Source organism: Armigeres subalbatus, chromosome 3 (assembly GCF_024139115.2).
Source record: "Armigeres subalbatus isolate Guangzhou_Male chromosome 3, GZ_Asu_2, whole genome shotgun sequence".
Classification (NCBI taxonomy): Eukaryota; Metazoa; Arthropoda; class Insecta; order Diptera; family Culicidae; genus Armigeres; species Armigeres subalbatus.
The window spans coordinates 82,291,850-82,312,257 of NC_085141.1; the positions used below are offsets into that span (position 1 = coordinate 82,291,850).

Genomic DNA, 20,408 nt, shown 5'->3' on the forward strand with positions numbered 1-20,408 from the left:
AGTGAGTAGTGAGACGTCTCACGACCCTTGCAAATATTTCACCATTCAAATAAGTTCAACACAGATGTTCAAGATTCTCCATATTGCCCGGGAGTTGAGTTCAACTACCAGATCAACTACGCCTGGCATCAAACCGATAGCATTTTAGTATGCTTTGTGTTTCAAATAAATTCGATGTAGAAGTTCTGGTCTACCAGGTCAATTACGCATAGTTCCAAATAAACCATTTGTTTGAGGAACTGCATATGTGACATTTGCGGTTAAAATGGAATTTTTATATATTCTGAAATCTAAAATTCTGAAATTCCATTGAAAAAAGTAAAAAAATGTAAGGGAAGGTAATGAAATGTTTTCGTTTGTTTGCGAAAAACATATGTATACGCACTGTTTGCAGTTTCCGAACTAGAAGTGCCCCAGAGCGTTAAATTAATATTGATCTGTATAAAAAACGAACGTATTGGCGCCGATTTGTTCAAAATCAGTTTTTTACTGTTTTCTCCTAATTGTGTAAAATAAATATATGCAGTTTCTTGAACAAATTGTACAAATCTATAGCAATCTTGCATGCGATTGCTTATAATTTTTAATAAGTTATTTGTAGCTGTCATATGACATTCAAAGTATTCTCGAGTGAAAGCTTATTGGTATACCAGATTCGAACCCTTATCTGTTATTTGCAATCCAAAATATTTAATTGCAAATGTTCAAGGTAATCTACATTTTGCCTGGAGCAATCCAAAGTAATCCAACATGTCTTGGATCGGTATTAGGCGTTGTTGACATGGAAGATCAAAGGATCTTATTTAGATAACAAATAAGGATTGCCTAGAACATCTGGCTCTGACCAGGGTTCTTTTATCAGGGTTCACTCATTTCGACAGTAGATGGGAAAGACCAGCGCGGGGGTGATAAATTCATTTTTAGTTCAAAATATAAACAAACTCGGTGGCGACGAGCTCGGTGGTGTGATGGCTACCGCTTCTGCCTTATAAGCTTCCTTTGTATTTCTATCTTAGTTCTTTCTATGTTTCACGTTCTACCAAAGCGATTTCTACTGTTATAACCTTCCACACAATCCCAAAACCTCCCGTGGCACCTATGAGAGGTCGTAGAGTTCTCTGCATCTTTCTTAAGTAGGTATTGGCTTGTACCACCTACGAATTTGCGCCAATTGTTCAATGCTAATGCTAATGCTAAAACATAAACAAACTCGGTGGCTATCCCATATAAAAATCCAAGATGGCTGAATCCAGGGCCGGATTTACCTGGAAGGCCGACAGCTTGTGGGGCCCCTAAATGTACAAAAAAATGTTGGTTTTGGTACATAAGATTTGTGGGGCCCGGGGCCACGGCCTCCCCGTCGATCAAGAACAAGTTTATAACAAGTTGGGTGTATTCCAAAGGAATTTGTGAAATGCATTTAACTTCAAGCAGAAATAACACACTCATCTCATCAATCAAAGTTGAAGAAGTAATTACTATGAAACGATATTCTAGGTAGCTAGGTAGTTCTATTAGAGATAACGAAGATTGCTGATTTAGGGAATGAATAAAACATCTTTTGCATGACCTGACCTGACCTGAGCTGACCTATACTGTTGGAAAGAAATGCTATTTTATTTTTCACTATTTTCATTGAATAAAATTCATTCGAGATGCGAGATTTATTTATTTTCTCCGTTTCAGTTTCATGTCTATTTCGACCTTTTGATTTTATTAATCTTTTGTTTCTTTCGACTTTTTGCCCCGTTCGACATTTTGTCATTTCGACCTTTCGTCCCGTAATAATGCTATCGTTTTTTCACAGCACAAAGCCGTAAATATGCTTAATAAAAAAATGCCAACATTACATTACAGGATAATTGAATTTTAAATTTTTGCCACAATATGAGGACTTGATAGGTTTGGTAAAATAATTCAAGAAAATATAACTTGTTCTCAAGCGGCTATTTTTTGAAGATTTGACAGATGTAATGCAGGGTTTGCTCTAAAAAAATATTTATTGAGTAGATATCAAAGAGAGAGAATAAGATCTCCCCAATTTTGAAGATTGCATGCGCTATCGAATTCCATTTCAAAAATCGTTCATGAATACACCCAGCAAGTTGGAAAATCTGCGTATTTTGAAGGAAAAATATTTAAAAATTCAGAAAGCATTGTGCTGCATTATACTGCATTATAAGCGGTAGATCGAGCGTTCAATCTCAGGCTCGTTGTATGTTTATATTTTTTGTTTCGTTTTCTACCAAAACGATTCGTACTGTTGTTCCTTTTGCACTGAAAATTCCAATAACTTCCGTTGCACCTATGACAAATCTTATAGTTCTCTGCATCTTTCTTAAGTAGGTGTTCGGCTAATCCAGTGTCCGTACTTTTCACTCATTCTCACGAGAAGAGTATGCTCATTCACGCAGATTTTTGCCCAAAAATCATTTTTTGGAAAAGAAAAACAGATTTTATAAGTGGTAACCATGTTTCGCTCATTTTCAGTGGCGTAAAAATTTGATTTGCTAGCAAGACTACTCATAGTTTTGAGTAGTCCTGCTTTTGACTGATGTTTAGTAAAATTTGCGTGTGATTAAAAGAAAGGGCAATACAATTTTACATTGTCACTGAGTAGATAAGAGTTAGCGTGTACGATTTTTGTTTCTCTACAGAGTTCATTCTATGAGAAACGAGTGTGGTGAGTGAAAGATGTTTTTCGCCACAAATAACGAAAAAAAAATTCTCCTTCGACCCAAAAATGATTGATTTCGTCTCATTGAACTTGCAACTAAAACTGAAAATCACTGTTTGGTCACTTTTTCGTCAGTTTTGGGCACTAAAGTCACTATTTTGAGGGGCATCGGTCGCTACCAGCCCTGCTATCGGTGTGACACCAGTAGTGGTTTGTAGTGGATAAGATTGGAGTGAGGAGTTATTGCAAAATTAAATACCACTGAGATTATTACCTTGTAACGATACATACCTTGTAATAGTACATACTCATTTATTGATTCATTTTGATCAGCGTGTATAGGGCTATCTTATGCTAGATGGTAACGCAAAGGTGTTTTCGGTTTTTCGTTCGTGTTGGAACGGATTGATAACAGAGTTCAGTTTGCTGAGTATTGTTGCGACGAACGGTCGAGCTTAGAAACCTCGTCCGGGTCACGACAATGACGCAGCCGGTAGAATTAAATTCATTGTTTTTTTAATTGGTTGAGCTCCCTGCCATTTGTTGAAATCGGTGTCATCGGAAGATTGGAGTGAGGAGTTATTGCATTTTTGTGCAAATTCAAACCATACGGGTTGAAACGCGCCACCCCGAGGCCAAAACGCGCCAGCATGAAAAAGTAAACAAACAGATGTGTTGAATGTTTATGAAACGTTTTCTTTTGTGAAATCGTTGTAACAAGTTGATGTGTACAAGATATGTTTTTTTCATAATTTATTTGGTGACTGTCGTGACCCGGACGAGGTTTCTAAGCTCGACCGTTCGTCGCAACAATACTCAGCAAACTGAACTCTGTTATCAATCCGTTCCAACACGAACGAAAAACCGAAAACACCTTTGCGTTACCATCTAGCATAAGATAGCCCTATACACGCTGATCAAAATGAATCAATAAATGAGTATGTACTATTACAAGGTATGTATCGTTACAAGGTAATAATCTCAGTGGTATTTAATTTTGCAATAACTCCTCACTCCAATCTTATCCACTACATGGTTGATTGACTTAATTCCCGGAAAATTAGTAGAACCTAGAACATCTGCATCTGCATCGGCCTTACAAGCAGTGTTGTTATACACTCTGTACAAGAGTGTAGGACAATACTGCTTGCGAGCCAATTCGTAGGATTGCCAATCCGGAGATGGCGAGATCGATTCTCGGTCTGGTCTAGAATGTTTCCGGGTTGGAAACATTCTCGACTCCCTGGGCATAGTGTATTTATTGTACTTGCCACACAAGATTCATACATGCAATGGCGGGTATAGAAAAGCTTTCAATTAATTACTGAAGAAATGCTAATAGAACACTAAAATGAAAAGCAGGCCAAGTTCTGTTGAGCCATTGAAGACGAAGAAGAAGAATAAGAATAATAATAATAAAAAGAAAAGAACATCTGTATTGGATTTATTTGAATGATTAAGCATTCGCAAGGGCTCTAGGGACATATACAGCGATTCCACGGGAAAAGAATAGAGTTGAAAAAAAGTTGTCCAATTTTGCTCAAAATCGCTTGGTATGTTCTTCATCAAAAATAATTAGACCCGTATTTTTTTATTTTTTTATTAGGGTGACCATGTTCGATATAGGGTTACCAGAAAAATCGCTATTTTTCGAATTTTTTTATTTTTAAAAAATCATAACTTTTGAACCACTGGATCGATTTGCAATATTTTTTATGGATAGAAAGCTTATTACTTCTAGTTCTTACTAAAATTTTTGGTTTGGTATATTGGTGTACTCAAATTTGCTAAAATGGTCAAAATATTCATTTTTTGAGATTTTTTAAATGTTGGACCACAACGACTATATATTTTTATATTTTTTTTTATGAAAATTTAAATATTTTTAATTAGAAATGTTCATCAAGCCGTTTTTAAGTTACATTTTTTTGAAAATTTCATGTTTTCTGCCCATACACACATGGAATGAACGTTATTCTCCACTATTTCACATAGCTCAAATTAAATCAAATGTATGAAAATGTTATTCAAGAGTGTTTGTTTGGTCTCGTTTATTAGAAGAATTTACGAATCGCAATAGTTGAAAATAATTCAATCGGAATAGTCTGGTGTTGTTATTGATGACTTCATTCTCCAAAATCGGCAAAGCAATATGTCGTTTTTCAAAAAGGTTGGTTTTCAGCGATCCATACAATAGGTTACCTGCTTTGTTTATATGTTTTCAATATTGTTGATGCAGGTAATTCATTGTATTTTCTTTCTTGATTATGATTCATCTGTCTCCTTTTCCTTGTTCACTCTACCTAAATGATACCCAAAGGGACTATTTAAAGTGGTCTATAAGATAAAGTATATGTCAGTCAAGAAAATCAGTGAAATTGTCCAGTTGCCTTACTGAAGAAACGTTTAATACAATGAAGCACGAATGCTCAAATTGCCATGTTTGGAGTAATTGTTACAGGAAACTTACTCCTAAACTGTATGATTATGCAGCGGAAAGGAGAATAAAATTGGATGAAAGCTGTTCCCACATTTGTAATACCTGCTATTGCCGACTTTATCGCATTATCAAGAAAGGAAACGAGCCAGCAGCTCCAAGTGCAGTTAATATAGAATGTGAAAATCAAGAACTCACCGTTTCTGAACCATCGAAACCGTTGCCGGACCATCAGACACCAATAATTTCGCCGTGGCGGGACCATCTAGAGTGAACAATTTCGCCGCACCAGCAAACATCAATAATGGTGGTTTCGAAATAATCGATCCCAATGCCGCTGGATCATCGGAAATTGACGCTGTTCCTAGTGTTGGCAAGTAGAATAATCTCTTCTTTTTGTTCATTCAGACATCATGATTTGCTACATTATACTAGTTGTACTCGATTATTCAGAAAATTGAAAAAACATCAGTTCCGTATAATCTTACCTAATCCGACCTAGTAGCTCAATTTGTAGAGCAGTTGCCTATCATGCAACAGAATAGAATAATCGAATACAATATGTATTACATTATATGAAGAAACATGCTCCTAACTAATAGTTATTTTTCCATCTTGTTTTCAGAATCTTTGTTTTCTTTGGAATCAACGAGTGCTGAATCAATTGGTAGCGCTGGTGCCCAGAAACCCGGAGACGGTCAGGAAATTCTTCAACAAATGAAGGCAAAATTTGATGAAATATCTGACAGAAACGATCGATATAGGATTCTAACTTCCCTTCCCAAATCCTGGACTGCATACAAAATGATGCAAGAATTCGGTGTTTCGCAACGAACTGCTCAACGATGCAAAGAAATTACAGATTGAAAAAGGTTTTATGAGCACACCGGAGACCAGAGTAAATATGTTGTCTTTGAGCGATGATACTCTAACTGTAGTTAGGGACTTTTATAATAGTGACGAGATAAGCAGAGCATGTCCTGGGAAAAGGGATTTCGTTATTGAAAATATGGCAGGAGAAAAAGTGCATGTACAGCGCAGGTTACTTTTATGTAACCTTCGTGAAATTTATTCAATTTTCAAAGAGCAATATTTTACTTTTAAAATTGGATTTTCAATGTTTTCCAGCAGCCGCCCAAAAATTGTATTCTAGCTGGTTCAAGTGGAACGCATACTGTCTGCGTATGCATTTATCATCAGAATGTTAAATTAATGTTTAAAACCCTTAAGGACAAGAAACTTATTCATAACCATTTAAAAACGTATCATGACTTGTTTTTTAAAATACTTTGTGAAAATCCTATAGAGAAATGTTGGTTGAAAACCTGTGATCATTGCCCGGGTACGCAGACACTGGAGAATGACCTGATGAATTTTCTTGAAAATGTCGATTCCTTAGAATTTAAATTCAATGCGAATGGATGCAGAAGAGTACGTGGAAACATTTTTAGAAAAATTAAGCGAATTATCTCCGCATAATTTTATTGCAGAGCAACAAGGAAACTACTTAAAACAACTTAAGATTAATTTGGAAGCAACTGATTGCATTATAATTGCTGACTTCTCTGAAAATTACTCTTTTGTTATTCAGGACGCTATACAAGGTTTTCATTGGGCAAACGCTCAATGCCCAATCCATCCTTTTGCCATATATTATAAGGATGAAGCACAAAATTTAAAGTTTACAAGCTTCATAGCAATCGCAGAATTTACTAAACATAACCATGTTGCCGTTCGGCTGTTTATAACAAATTGTGTGAATTTCATTAAAAAAAGCTACCTTACCTGAAAAATATCCATTTTTTTTCTGATGGATCAGGCAGTCAATACAAAAATAAGATGACTGCTTTCAATTTGTGCCACATGTACAAAGACTTCGGTCTTAAAGCAGAGTGGAACTTTTTTGCCACTTGCCATGGAAAAGGGCCTTGTGACGCTTTAGGAGGTGTTCTAAAGCGAAACGCTTCAAAAGCAAGTTTACAAGGCCATCATATTACAACTGCATACGAACTTTACTCTTGGGCTGTTTCTAAAGCAGATTCAAAAATATATTACGAGTTTTTCTCGGAAAAAGATTACAATGCAATGGAAAAGAAGATAAAGAACCGTTATACTCGTGTAAAACAAATCTCTGGGACACAATCGTTTCATTACTTTAAGCCACAAAATGAAAATTACATTATCGTGAAACGGTTTTCGTTTTCAAATGAAGAAAAGTGTGTTAAATTGTAAGAATTTTGCTATGTAATATTTTTTTTTGATGAATTATGAAAAATAAAAATAATCAAATTAAATGCTGAGTTTTAATTGAAGGTAATCAGAGAAAACCATTGCTTGTAGTCTAAAGCTTTGAGATTTGAGCTACCATATAGCAGAGCTAAGATTCTCTCAGATTCTCAGACTCAGTAAAAACTAGAAGTAATAAGCTTTCTATCCATAAAAAAACATTGCAAATCGATACAGTGGTTCAAAAGTTTTTAAAATAAAAAAATTCGAAAAATAGCGATTTTTCTGGTAACCCTATATCGAACATGGTAACCCTAATAAAAAAAATAAAAGGTACGGGTCTAATTATTTTCGATGAAGAACATACCAAGCGATTTTGTGCAAAATTGGACAACTTTTTTTTCAACTCTATTCTTTTTCCGTGGAATCGCTGAACGTTCATTCCATGTGTGTTGGATTTTCTTATATGGGCAGAAAACTTGAAATTTAAAAAAAAAATGTAACTCAAAAACGGCTCGATGAACATTTCTAATTTTTCGATATGTTATGTAAAAATATTTAAATTTTCATAAAAAAATATATAGTCGTTGTGGTCCAACATTTAAAAAATCTTAAAAAACGAATATTTTGACCATTTTAGCAAATTTGAGTACACCAATACACCAAACCAAAAAATTTAGTAAGAACTAGAAGTAATAAGCTTTCTATCCATAAAAAAATATTGCAAATCGATCCAGTGGTTCAAAAGTTATGATTTTTTATAAATCGGAAAATATCGAACATGGTCACCCTAATAAAAAAATAAAAAAATACGGGTCTAATTATTTTCGATGAAGAACATACCAAGCGATTTTGAGCAAAATTGTACAACTTTTTTTTCAACTCTATTCTTTTCCCGTGGAATCGCTGTATATAGACACGCTGAGTTCCTTTCGATTTGACTCCAGGCGTAGTTGATCGAGTAGAACAATTTTACTCAACTCCCGTACAATTTGAAGAGCCTACTACATCTGCGTTGGACTTATTTGAATGGTAAAGCATTCGCAATAATTGTCATATTATTTCTATTTTTTTTAAGTTTATATTGTTATGTTTATAATTTGTTATCATTGTGTAATTTGTATACTTTAGACCTATTTAAGAATTTTATTCATGTATATACGACTAATGTACATTATACGTGTATGTTAATCTGGAAAAGAAAGGGGGTTTTTATGTCTATTTGAGGAAAACGGCAGTTGGCCACCTCAAGCCGGCTTTTCACCCCATCAAACTTCATTTAGACGTCAAGTCAGATGAAGAAAACAAATAATAATAAGTAATGATAAATTCGCAAAGGCTCTAGGGACTCATATGAACATACTGGGTTTCTATTGGTGTGATATCAGACGCAATTGACCTGGTAGACCAACCAAACTGAACTCCCAGACAATTTAAAGAACCTAGAATATCTGCGTTGGACTTATACAAATGGTGAAGCATTTTCAAGGGCCCTAGGGACTTATATGGACACGCTATCGGTTTGACATAGGGCGTAGTTGACCGGGTAGAAAAATTGAACTCAACTCCCGGACAATTTGAAGAACGTAGAACATCTGCGTTGGGCTTATTTGAATAGTGAAGCATTTGCAAGAGCTCTAGAGATTTATATGGACATTTTGGATTACCATAGGTTTAATGCGGTGTTATTAATGTGTTAACTTGTCTGTAAATTAAAAAAAAAGCACATGAATAAAGATTTAAAAAAAAGTCATGTTTCATGCACATAAAATTTTAATTTATTCAATTTCACAATCTTCCAGATGAATTAAAAACCTCTGAATGATAGCTCTTTTTACATTATTTGTACATATTTGCACAAAGTATAATCAGTTCCCTTGATTTTAGTGAAAATTCCAAGCAAAAACCTCTAAAATCCTATGAGATATATGTTTTTTTTAATTAAAAGTTCGTCCTGGGCATTTACGGGTTAACCAGGTATCCAGGTAGGTATATTTGGAGAGCTGATACTTCGCGGTGAATATATTAGCTTGAAATTATCCTCAAGGGGCAAGCAGACATATCAAACACAGTAAACAGCAACAACCCCAGTAGAAATGGATCATTGTCTCTCTGCGGTACCAGTGTACAATAATCAAAACGCAAACAAATAATTTCATTCTTGAGCTGGGTGGAAAAATTTGAACAAAATCGAGATTCTGATCCTCGACCATAACCATTGTCTATGAAAACCAATACCTAGCGTTCCGGTTTGTACGTTAAGTTTCAAATATTTACCTTTCGTTGGGATATTCGTCTGGTGCTTCCATTCGCAGTAGTGTTGTACGTCATCTGAGCTAGACTGTTCCTGGAAAGAATTTAAACTTGAATGGTGGGCTATAAAAAGAGTCGTTGAATGATGCATTTTTTATATTTAGCATTTTATCCATTGTTATGGAAATACCGATTACTTAATATATTTGTTGTGGATGTAGGGACACGGCAGGTATTTTCGTCTGTTCGTCATAGTCTCGAAAACTAATAAAAGAGACTCTTTTTTTTGTAAAACTCATACGTACTAAATCGTAAGCTCAGGAGAAACGTTCTGCTATAGTGGAGTTCTAGCAAATGTACGTTGCTTTCGTTGGTTTTAGCCCCTACGACGATGGACGGAAATACCTGCCGTGTCTTTATGTAAAAGAAATTACAAGGAACTACCATAGGAAATACTTCAAATTTTAATAGAGAAATCCTTCAGAATTTTGAACTGCAAATCTTTAATTGCATATTATTCGGCAACTCGGCTGTACGAAAATCATTTTTTTGTTAAATATCTTGGCTGTGCATATGCACAGCACATGTTTCGAAATGGACAAATTGAAATTGATTTACGAAAAAAAATCCACGTGTCTTGGAGGGACTCGAACCCTCAACCTCGTACTCTCTAGATAGGCGTGATAACCCCCTAACAACAAGACCACTTAAAGGTCACGTTTGAGGAAAATCCATCAGAATCCGAGTACCAACCTCCACCGCGGTTAGCTTGTCCAATCTTCGCATGTGCTTTACTGTTGTATATCCACAGTCAAGCGAGCCCACGTCTTGTTTATTATTCGATTGTTGAACCGTTTGTTTGAGAAACTGCATTTGTAACATTTTTGACAAAATGAGATTTTTATATATTCTGAAACTTCATCCAAAAATACGTATTCTGGAAAAATAAACAAAACAGAATTTTGTTCAGGAATGTGTGAAAAAAAATTCTAAAAAGGAGAAACTACATATGTGCACGCACTTTGAAGATCATCCTAGGTACGCTTAAAAAGATGCGTTTTTCCTTGCTTAAATCTTTTTACGTGATCTGAAGCAACTAAATCGTTGGAAAATAAATAATCATCGCTATCATATTCATAAAACGTGTTTAAATGGAATTTACTTATACGCTAAGAAGTATTTTGACACCTTTTGATTAATATTACAAGCACTTGCTTGCAAACGCCAGTTTCGATTTAAAAAAACATCTTGCATTCATGGCTAATTGAAATAGCTCATCCTTAAAATAAAAGGTGACAGTTATTCGTTGCTTCTTTGTTGCTCTGAAACTGCGAGGCAATATTTTTTTTTGGATTCTGCACAGTTTCACCTTAATATTCGATGGTAAAACAAATGAAAATTGTGTTAAAAATGGAACTGAGTAAGGCTCTGATGAATAATTGACTATTTTGTATTGATAAAAACTCGATGTACTTTAATGAATCTATGATTCATGATAAAACTAATTTTCGTTCAAGTGTTCCTATCAAGTGGGACACCCCTGTTTTCACATATTTATTTTTAAATAAATGTACAAATGTAGTAAGCTGACCAAACTTTGCTAAACATTGTTAAATCATCCCCACACACAAAATTTGATGAAAATCGGTGCAATAGAAAAAAAAATGTATCCTTAACAACTGGAGTGTACCTATTGATGTAGGACAGAGCGTATACTATAAGCACTTGTCACATATGGCTTTTTTATTATTTTGCTGAAACTGCGAAGAAGTTCGAAGTTGCGAGAGAGTTCGCTTGTTCAACTCTAAGAGCTGTTTAGTAGCATTTACATTTGGAATAATAAATCTGTTAGCCTGGTTACACTTTGTGACATCCAGCCAATTGGTTATCACTTTGTATAATTCCCAGCTTCTAAGATTCTTTATAATTCCGCTGTTTGATACACCTAGGCTGACCATACGAACCGTATTTAATGGAACAGTCCCGTTTTTTAGACCTTATTGTGCTGTCCCGTCGTAATCTAAAAAATCCTCAATTTGTCCCGTTTTTTCATTATTTTTTTCAAAGAGATCCAAAATATTATTCAAACCAAATCATAATTTTGGGCAGGAATCTAAAATCAAATAGCCCTACATGGAAAGTGTTTTTTGTGTCTTTATTAGAGATATTTGCAGCCCTCGGCTGGCTCTTCTCTCAACAAAGAAAGTGGACGAAACCCATAAAAAAGTGTGAGATGTTTTAAAATAATGCTATCTATGCTATTTTGTGTTTTCATTGATCAACTTTTCTTAAGGCTTTTAACAGTTAATGACAACAGTTGCTTTTTTTCATACAGTTTCATTTCAATGACTTTTTTCTACTTATTCCGGAGGAATTAAAATCTGGCAAATTTCATCAGTGGATTGAACGGAATTAGGAACTTGGTAGGTAAGTATTTCCTGAATATCAGGTCACGCCTCAACTTCAATAAAATGAAGCGCAGGGACATACATTCTTATTTCAGTTCATTTAGATTATTTTTTTAATCTTCCGAAGTAGCACTTTCAAACTGAAGGAAAATTTGGTCGAATTAAAGGCTAGATTTAAGGTCCTCAATACTTACACATCAGGAGCATGTCTGTAAATTTTGCTCCCATGTGTTTTTGGACGAGATTTATGTGATTTCGTTATGAAAAATCAGCAATTCGGCCATATTTAAAATAAAATCCGGCGGAGATCACCGAGAGTCCGAGCCATAAACCAGACCATAAATTGGTTATATTTTTCGCGACGAAATGGCATGAGTCCCGCAAGATTCTCGAGGTGTGAGGCTCTTTTTAGTAAAAAAAAGATAGTAACACCGTCTTCGACCAGAGGTCGTACAAACTGAATACTTCACACCTAGACAACGGACAGGACATATAACACTCAGTAGACCGGTGGAAAAATTTTCAATCACAACAGATGACAGATTTCAATACAGTTCTGCATAAGAACCTTACAGAAACTGTATAATAATTTGGCATATACAATTTCGAAAGATTTTAATACAATTGTTGTATTGAAATCTTACATATTTGTATTATTTTAATACAATATCTGTATAAAAACCTTACAGAATTGTATATCCCAAGATTTTATACAATAATTGTCAGATTTGTGTGTTGGGTGTACTCAAATTGATTTGAAAGCATCAACATAAGCTTGATATAAAGAATAACGGGGGAGCCCCAAAATATCAATCAAAGCAATCGTGGTACTTGGCCAACAATCAAAGACATACACTGCCTCAAGCAAACATGTGACTGTTATGAATTTATGGGCAGTACAGTCAACCTTCCCCGTCAACCTTAATGGAGCCCTCCTTAGCCGTGCGGTAAGACGCGCGGCTACAAAGCAAGACCATGCTGAGGGTGGCTGGGTTCGATTCCCGGTGCCGGTCTAGGCAATTTTCGGATTGGAAATTGTCTCGACTTCCCTGGGCATAAAAGTATCATCGTGCTAGCCTCATGATATACGAATGCAAAAATGGTAACCTGGCTAAGAAACCTCGCAGTTAATAACTGTGGAAGTGCTTAATGAACACTAAGCTGCGAGGCGGCTCTGTCCCAGTGTGGGGATGTAATGCCAATAAGAAGAAGAAGAAGACAGTCAACCTTCACGGACTGGAGTGACAGTTTATCAGCAGACTTCCGTTTGCCTAGCAGCATGATAATCTCCACAATTCCCATCAGCGTTCGAAAAGGATTCTCATCAGAATCCGAGAGGAATTCCTATCAGAATCCGAGAAGAATCCTCATTGGAATCTCTGAAGAATTCCTTTCAGAATCATCGAAGTACCCAGATAACCATAAGCATTAAAATAAGCCATACGTGCGACTATAAGGCTACCACAGAGCTAACAAACTTCTTACTGGCTCTATAATAGCCCTATATAGCCGAAAAGGCGAAATAAAGTGCTAATGGTTACCTGGGTATTTCAACCAAAATCCAGAAGAATTCAAACTTGATTCATTTCGGTGTCATTAAGGGATACCTTTGGGAAAATGTGGGAAATACCCTTAATAATCCATGGAGGATTTTCTTAAAATCTAGCGTTGATTTTCTTCGGAATTCATCTGGAGTCGTTGGAAGATTTGTTTCGAAATACTTCAACGGTTTGCTTCGGAATCTCTTGAATATTTAATTCAGAGTATCTAGACGTTTTCCCTCGGAATCCCTCGAAAATTTGAGTCCCTCAGTGATTTGCAACATCATCGGAAGATTCTTTACGGAATCCCTGGAGGATTAATTCGTAGTCCCTCGACGATTTGCTTCGGGATCCCTCGACAGATTGCTTCAGAATCCTTCGACTATTTGCTCCTACATCCCTGGAACATTGCCTACGAAATCCTTGGAATTCCTGGAAAATTTCCGACGGAATCTCTAGAAGATTTTCATTGGAATCCATGAAACATTCCCGTTGGAATCCCTGGAACATTCCCGTTAATATTCCTGGAATATTCCTGTCGGTATTCCTGGAGGATGGAAGATATCTAGAAGATTCTCTGGAACATTCCCGTCGGAATCCCGGGAGGATTTGGAATCCCTGGAACATTCCCTTTGGAATCCATGGACCATTTCTGTTGGAATCCTTGGTGGATTGCCTTCAGAATCCCTGGAGGTTCCCTTCGATAGATTGAATATTTCGTTATTACCACTAAGATAACTTTATGAGGGGGTAAAACGTTCGAGAATTTAAAAAAAAAGCTCGAAATAGAGAAAACAGATGAAGGGGCTGTGGACAACCTTTCGTTGCTTACACGGTTATAGACGATCCCCCAAGCTCTGAAGTGATTCCTGTTTCTGCAAGCATAGTATGATACTTAAGTATAACACTTTTGCTAAGCTTCCTTTTCTTCAAAGCCGCAGTCATTGACGTGCAGGATGAGGTGTTGTCAAAAGGTCTTTCTCATTCCGTGCCGATAGTTCGAACGAGCCAGACGTGTGTGCTGTGTCTCATCGCGGGTTTTCTTCGGTAGTGCGAGTCTATTGTGTGGTGCCTACCTACGGATCCAAGGCGATCACTGTCGGCGAGCGAAGTAGCTGCTTCTGGCGACGCCAGTGAAGCAGGCTATTGTTTCGGCTGCTACCTACAGCAGCAGCGCAGATAAGTTGAAGGCATTGTTTTATTATTCTCCCATCTCTCTGATACAGAGTGGGATTAATTATAATAAATTAAATTAGTTTTTTTTATATTTTTTTTTAATTTGCTATTAGTTCTAAGTTAGCATAAGAATTAATTGTCCTTCCACCTTGCGAGGTGAGAATGGAGGCAGAGACTATGGGGGGCGATAGTCCTCCAAAAGATGTCCGCACACGATTATACCATGCGGCTTCGCCTGGGCCTTGGGTTGTTTACTTTCGGCAGAAAGTGAAAAGTCTAGACTTTCTCGGCATTAAGCGAGATTTGACGCGTCGTTTTACGAAGCTTGATTTTAATCAGATCAACAGGAACAAGCTACGAATCACCGCACCTACACATCAGGTGGCCAACGAAATTGCTAAAGACAAGGCCTACAATGTAGAAAATTTAGTTTATGTCCCCTCGCGGGAGGTCGAAATCGAAGGTGTGATCAACGCAGCGAGCCTGACTTGCAAGGATGTACTTGCGGGAAAAGGCCGCTTAAAGAACGCAATGGAGTCTACCGTGGATATTCTGGATTGCAAGGAATTGCATTCAGCAACCATGGTAGATGGCAAAAAAGTATATTCTAAGTCAGGCTCGCTTCGTGTGACGTTTGCCGGTTCGATTCTCCCAAAATATGTCGATTTAGAGAATATGTTGTTTCCGGTGCGTCTTTTTGTACCAAGGGTATTTAATTGTACCAATTGCAAACAACTTGGTCACACTGCCGAGTTTTGTGACAACAAAAAAATGGTAAATGTTTCGAAAGACATCGGGAGGAATCCTGCCAGCAACAAGCCACAAAATGTGCTTATTGCGGTATGGCTCCTGCCCATGGTTTGCAAGATTGCCCGGTGTATAGAAAGCGCACCCAAAAAGTGAAGCGCTCGTTGGTACAGCGCTCCAAGCAGACTTATGCGGAAATGGTTAAAGCGCAAGACACATCCGCCGATACCACTGCAAAGGCTGCTATTTCAGCTACCGTTCAAGTAAGTGATTATTATGATTCCATATGCATTGACGAATTGGACTCTGACGCAGCTGATATGGATGATTCTACGGAGGTACACGTGCCCGAAAAGAAAGCAACCGTCTTCCCGGGATTGCGCCGTAAGAAATCAAAAGTCATCCATAAAAGCTTGCCCAAATCTGAAGGCAATGGGGAATTATTGAAAATCGAAGCAACCTGTCTTCACTGCTCCTTTGGATCCATCTTGCAGCAAGACATTCCCGCCATTGCCCAAAACCGATGTTTCCAAGAAACATCCGGCTAGGAGAATCAATGAAAGAAAAACTACAATTCGTTCTTCCCAAAAAAGTACTCCGTCCAAGCGAGGATTGATCTCCTTTAAGGACCTTGTGGACCGTTTTTTGAATTTATTCAATATTCCGAATTCATTGAGGCCAATCATTGACCTCTTTATACCAACAGTGGAAAGTTATCTGAAGCAATTGACTGTTTCATGGCCCCTTCTTGCAGGAATTGTATCTTTCGATGGATAATACGGCTATTACACAAGATACAATCACTGTCCTGCAGTGGAACTGTCATAGTCTTAAAAATAAATTAGACGTGTTCAAGTTTTTGATTCGCAATTCCGATTGCGACATATTTGCACTCTGTGAAACATGGCTTTCTTCTGAAGATGAAATCAACTTCCACGATTTTAACATTATTCGCCAAGATCAGGATGATCATTATGGTTGCGTTCTTTCGGGGATCAAAAAATGCTACTCCTTCTACAGAATTCCCATTCCGACTGTTCCCGGCTTAGAAATCGTCGCATGCCAAGTAAATGTGAAGAATAAAGACCTTTGCATAGCTTCAGTGTACATTCCTCCAAATGCCTCTATTAATCGTCGACATTTTTGGAGCGCAGTCTCCCTCCTATCATCTCCAGTATTGATATTGGGTGATATGAACGCACATGGTATTGGATGGGGCGAAACGTATGACGATTATAGAGCGCCTATTTTCTATGATTTGTGTGACGATTTCAATTTGAATATTTTGAACACTGGTGAAGTAACTCGAATAGGACCAAATGGTCAACAAAGCCGTATTGATCTGTCTTTATGTTCAAATTCACTATCGTTAGATTGCACGTGGAAGGTTATCCAAGATCCCCACGGTAGTGACCATATGCCGATAGTTACCACAATTAAAAGTAGCTATCAACAATCTGAGCCAGTTAATGTTCCTTTCGACCTCACGAAGAACATCGACTGGCAAAAATTTGCATCGGCGGTAAATATTGGTATTGAATCAACTGATGTTCTTCCACCGCTGGATGAATATCAATTCCTTACCGAATTAATTAAAAAAAGCGCACTAGAAGCTCAGAAACGACGCGTTCCAAGTACAACCGTCATAAGAAGACCAGCCACTCCTGGTTGGGATGATGAATGTACTAAGTTGTATTCTGAGAAATCTGATGCCTTCAAGGCTTTCCGTAAATACGGAAGGTCTGAGCTTTTCGAAGAGTATTTGAGGCTTGAAAGAAAGCTCAAAAATCTTCTCAAGGCTAAAAAACGTAGCTACTGGCGACGTTTTGTCGAGGGACTATCGCGAGAAACCTCAATGACAACACTTTGGAAAACGGCCCGCAACATGCGGAACCGCACTTCCACCAACGAGAGTGAAGAATACTCCAATCGATGGATATTCAACTTCGCAAAAATGTCTGTCCAGATTCCGTACCAGCAGAACCGCTATTTCGAGAATCAGTCAATGATCCCGGTTCTTTGGGTGGACCATTCACAATGCTGGAACTTTCTATGTCTCTTCTTTCATCGAATAACTCTGCTCCGGGATGCGATAACATCAAATTCAATCTTCTGAAAAACCTCCCAGATATCGCAAAAGGACGATTACTTGACCTGTACAACTGTTTCATGGAGTACAACATTGTGCCACCTGAATGGCGACAGGTCAAAATAATAGCTATTCAAAAGCCTGGGAAACCAGCGTCTAATCACAATTCATACCGACCGATTGCCATGCTATCATGCATGAGAAAATTATTAGAGAAAATGATCCTTTCAAGAATCGACCATTGGGTCGAGCAAAATGCATTACTGTCAAATACTCAGTTTGGATTTCGTAAAGGTAAAGGAACAAACGATTGTCTAGCGTTGCTTTCTTCAGATATACAACTGGCTTTTGCGCACAAGGAGCAATTGGCTTCAGTATTCTTGGATATTAAGGGCGCTTTTGATTCAGTTTCCATTGAAGTACTGGCAGACAATCTGCACAGTAATGGGCTACCCGTATTTTTAAATAATTTCTTGTACAATTTGTTGTCAGAAAAACAAATGAACTTCACACTCGGCACTCTGACAACTTCCAGAAATAGTTACATGGGCCTTCCCCAAGGTTCATGTTTAAGTCCCTTGCTTTATAATTTCTATGTCAAAGATATTGACAATTGTTTGGAAGGACAATGCACGCTCAGACAACTTGCAGATGATGCCGTGGTCTCTCTAAGAGGTCCAAGTGCAGCTGTCTTGCAAGGACCATTGCAAAGTACCCTAGATAATCTGACTGTTTGGGCCAGACATTTGGGGATCGAGTTTTCACCGCAAAAAACTCAGTTGGTTGTGTTTACTAAGAAGCGGTACCCTGCTCAACTGAAACTAAAGCTGTTGAAAGATGACATCAACCAATCTTTATCTTCTAAATACCTTGGGGTCGTGTTTGATTCCAAATGTACCTGGAAACTCCACATTGAGTATTTGATACAAAAATGCCGTAAATGGATCAATTTTCTACGTTCTATCTCCGGAACATGGTGGGGTGCTCACCCGGAAGACCTCATCAAACTCTATAGAACGACTATTCTCTCTGTTTTAGAGTATGGCTCCTTCTGCTTCCTCTCAGCAGCTGATTGCCACCTGATCAAATTGGAACGAATTCAGTATCGTTGTTTGCGTATTGCCCTTGGCTGCATGCATTCAACGCATAACATGAGCCTGGAGGTGCTTGCTGGAGTCACTCCTTTAAAGCACCGTTACTGGGAGCTCTCACTTAGAATACTCATCAAATGTGGGACAAGTAACACACTTGTTCTAGATAACTTCGATAATATGCTTGAACTAACTTGTCGTTCAAGATTCCTGAGAGTTTATCTCAACTACATATCATCAGATCTTTGTCTTCCGTGTTATAATCCACCTCGAGTTCACTTCACCAACGACAGTTCCTCAATTGTATACGATCTGTCCATGAAACATGCTATTCAAGGAATACCAGATCATCTTCGAAATCTTTCAATTCCCTCCATTTTTTCTGAAAAATATGAACATGTCAATTGCAACAACAGATATTTCACTGATGGTTCTCGCATCAACGGATCCACTGGCTTCGGTGTTTTCAATGTGACTTCAACCACCTTCCAAAAACTTCAGGAACCGTGTTCGGTTTATGTTGCTGAGCTGGCAGCAATTAACTTCGCTTTGGGGATAATTTCCAATCAGCCCGTAGACCATTATTTCATCTTCTCGGATAGTCTTAGTTCTATCGAGGCACTCCGGTCGATGAAACCCGTTAAGCACGCATCTTACTTTCTTACAAACATAAGAGAGCAGATGCGTGTTTTGGTCGAAAGATCATTCAAGATTACCTTTGTTTGGGTCCCTTCTCACTGCTCAATCTACGGCAATGAGAAGGCAGACTCGCTGGCAAAGGTGGGCGCACAGGAAGGTGAGGTTTATGATAGACAATTCTCGAGCAACGAGTTTTTCCCATTAGTCCGTCAGAGTACTCTTCAAAGTTGGCAAAATAATTGGACACACAACGAACTTGGACGGTGGCTATTTTCTATAGTTCCAAAAGTTTCTGGGCGAGCGTGGTTCAGAGGTGAGGACTTAAGTCGAGGCTTCATTCGCATGATGTCGAGACTTATGTCTAATCACTATTCACTAAACGCACATCTGTACAGAATAAACCTTGTCGATAGCAACTTATGTAGGTGCGGAGCCGGTTATGATGACATCGATCACGTAGTTTGGTCCTGCTCGGAAAATGACGCCTCCAGAGAGCAATTATTGGATACCCTAGTGGCCCGAGGTAAACAACCCTTCAGGGAAGTTCGAGGTGTTTTGGGAGATCGTGATGTGGTCTATATGCAGGCCATTTATAGTTTTCTTTGTGCTTCTGATATCAAAATCTAATAGTTTTTTTTCTTTCTTCAAAGTTTTTTTTGTGTTTAGTCTCTGCTTTCTGTTCCATAGAGCACCATAGCTCTTGCCATCCGGAAGATGCTCCCAGTTGAACCATTCCTTGAGCACGACGACACGCCACATCGTCCCTGACGCCAAATACCCGGATGAGAAGCTAAAATTCCCTGATCCAAAATCCTTAGCCCCGTCCATCCTTAAACATTGTAAACTAACCTCGAGTCACCACGAGTACGCTGGCTTCTACCCCTCTCTTACTAACTGAAAAAATAAATGATATTGATTGTATATATCGCAAAGAACCATGGCTCCGTAAAGTGTTATACACGCCTGAGCCTACCAAATAAACGAACTTGGAGAAAAAAGGCTTTCAATACCAAGAAAAAAAAGCAAAGAGCTATTTCTTTTATTGTAAGAGATTTTTCAATTTTATTTATAAGCGCGTGGAGTGCTGTAACCGTTGATTTGATAGTTTGATAAGCAAATTGTAA

General features: G+C 37.8%; 1 protein-coding gene across 1 annotated transcript in view; it reads right to left on the bottom strand.

Moving 5' to 3' along the window:
- LOC134221769 (relaxin receptor 2-like) overlaps positions 1 to 20,408 on the bottom strand; it is a 195,396-nt gene that overhangs the window by 13,211 nt on the left and 161,777 nt on the right. The window contains exon 19 of the mRNA XM_062700956.1: positions 9,618 to 9,687. Within this exon, the coding sequence (XP_062556940.1) occupies positions 9,618 to 9,687 (70 nt within the window). The remainder of the gene's footprint in view (positions 1 to 9,617; positions 9,688 to 20,408) is intronic.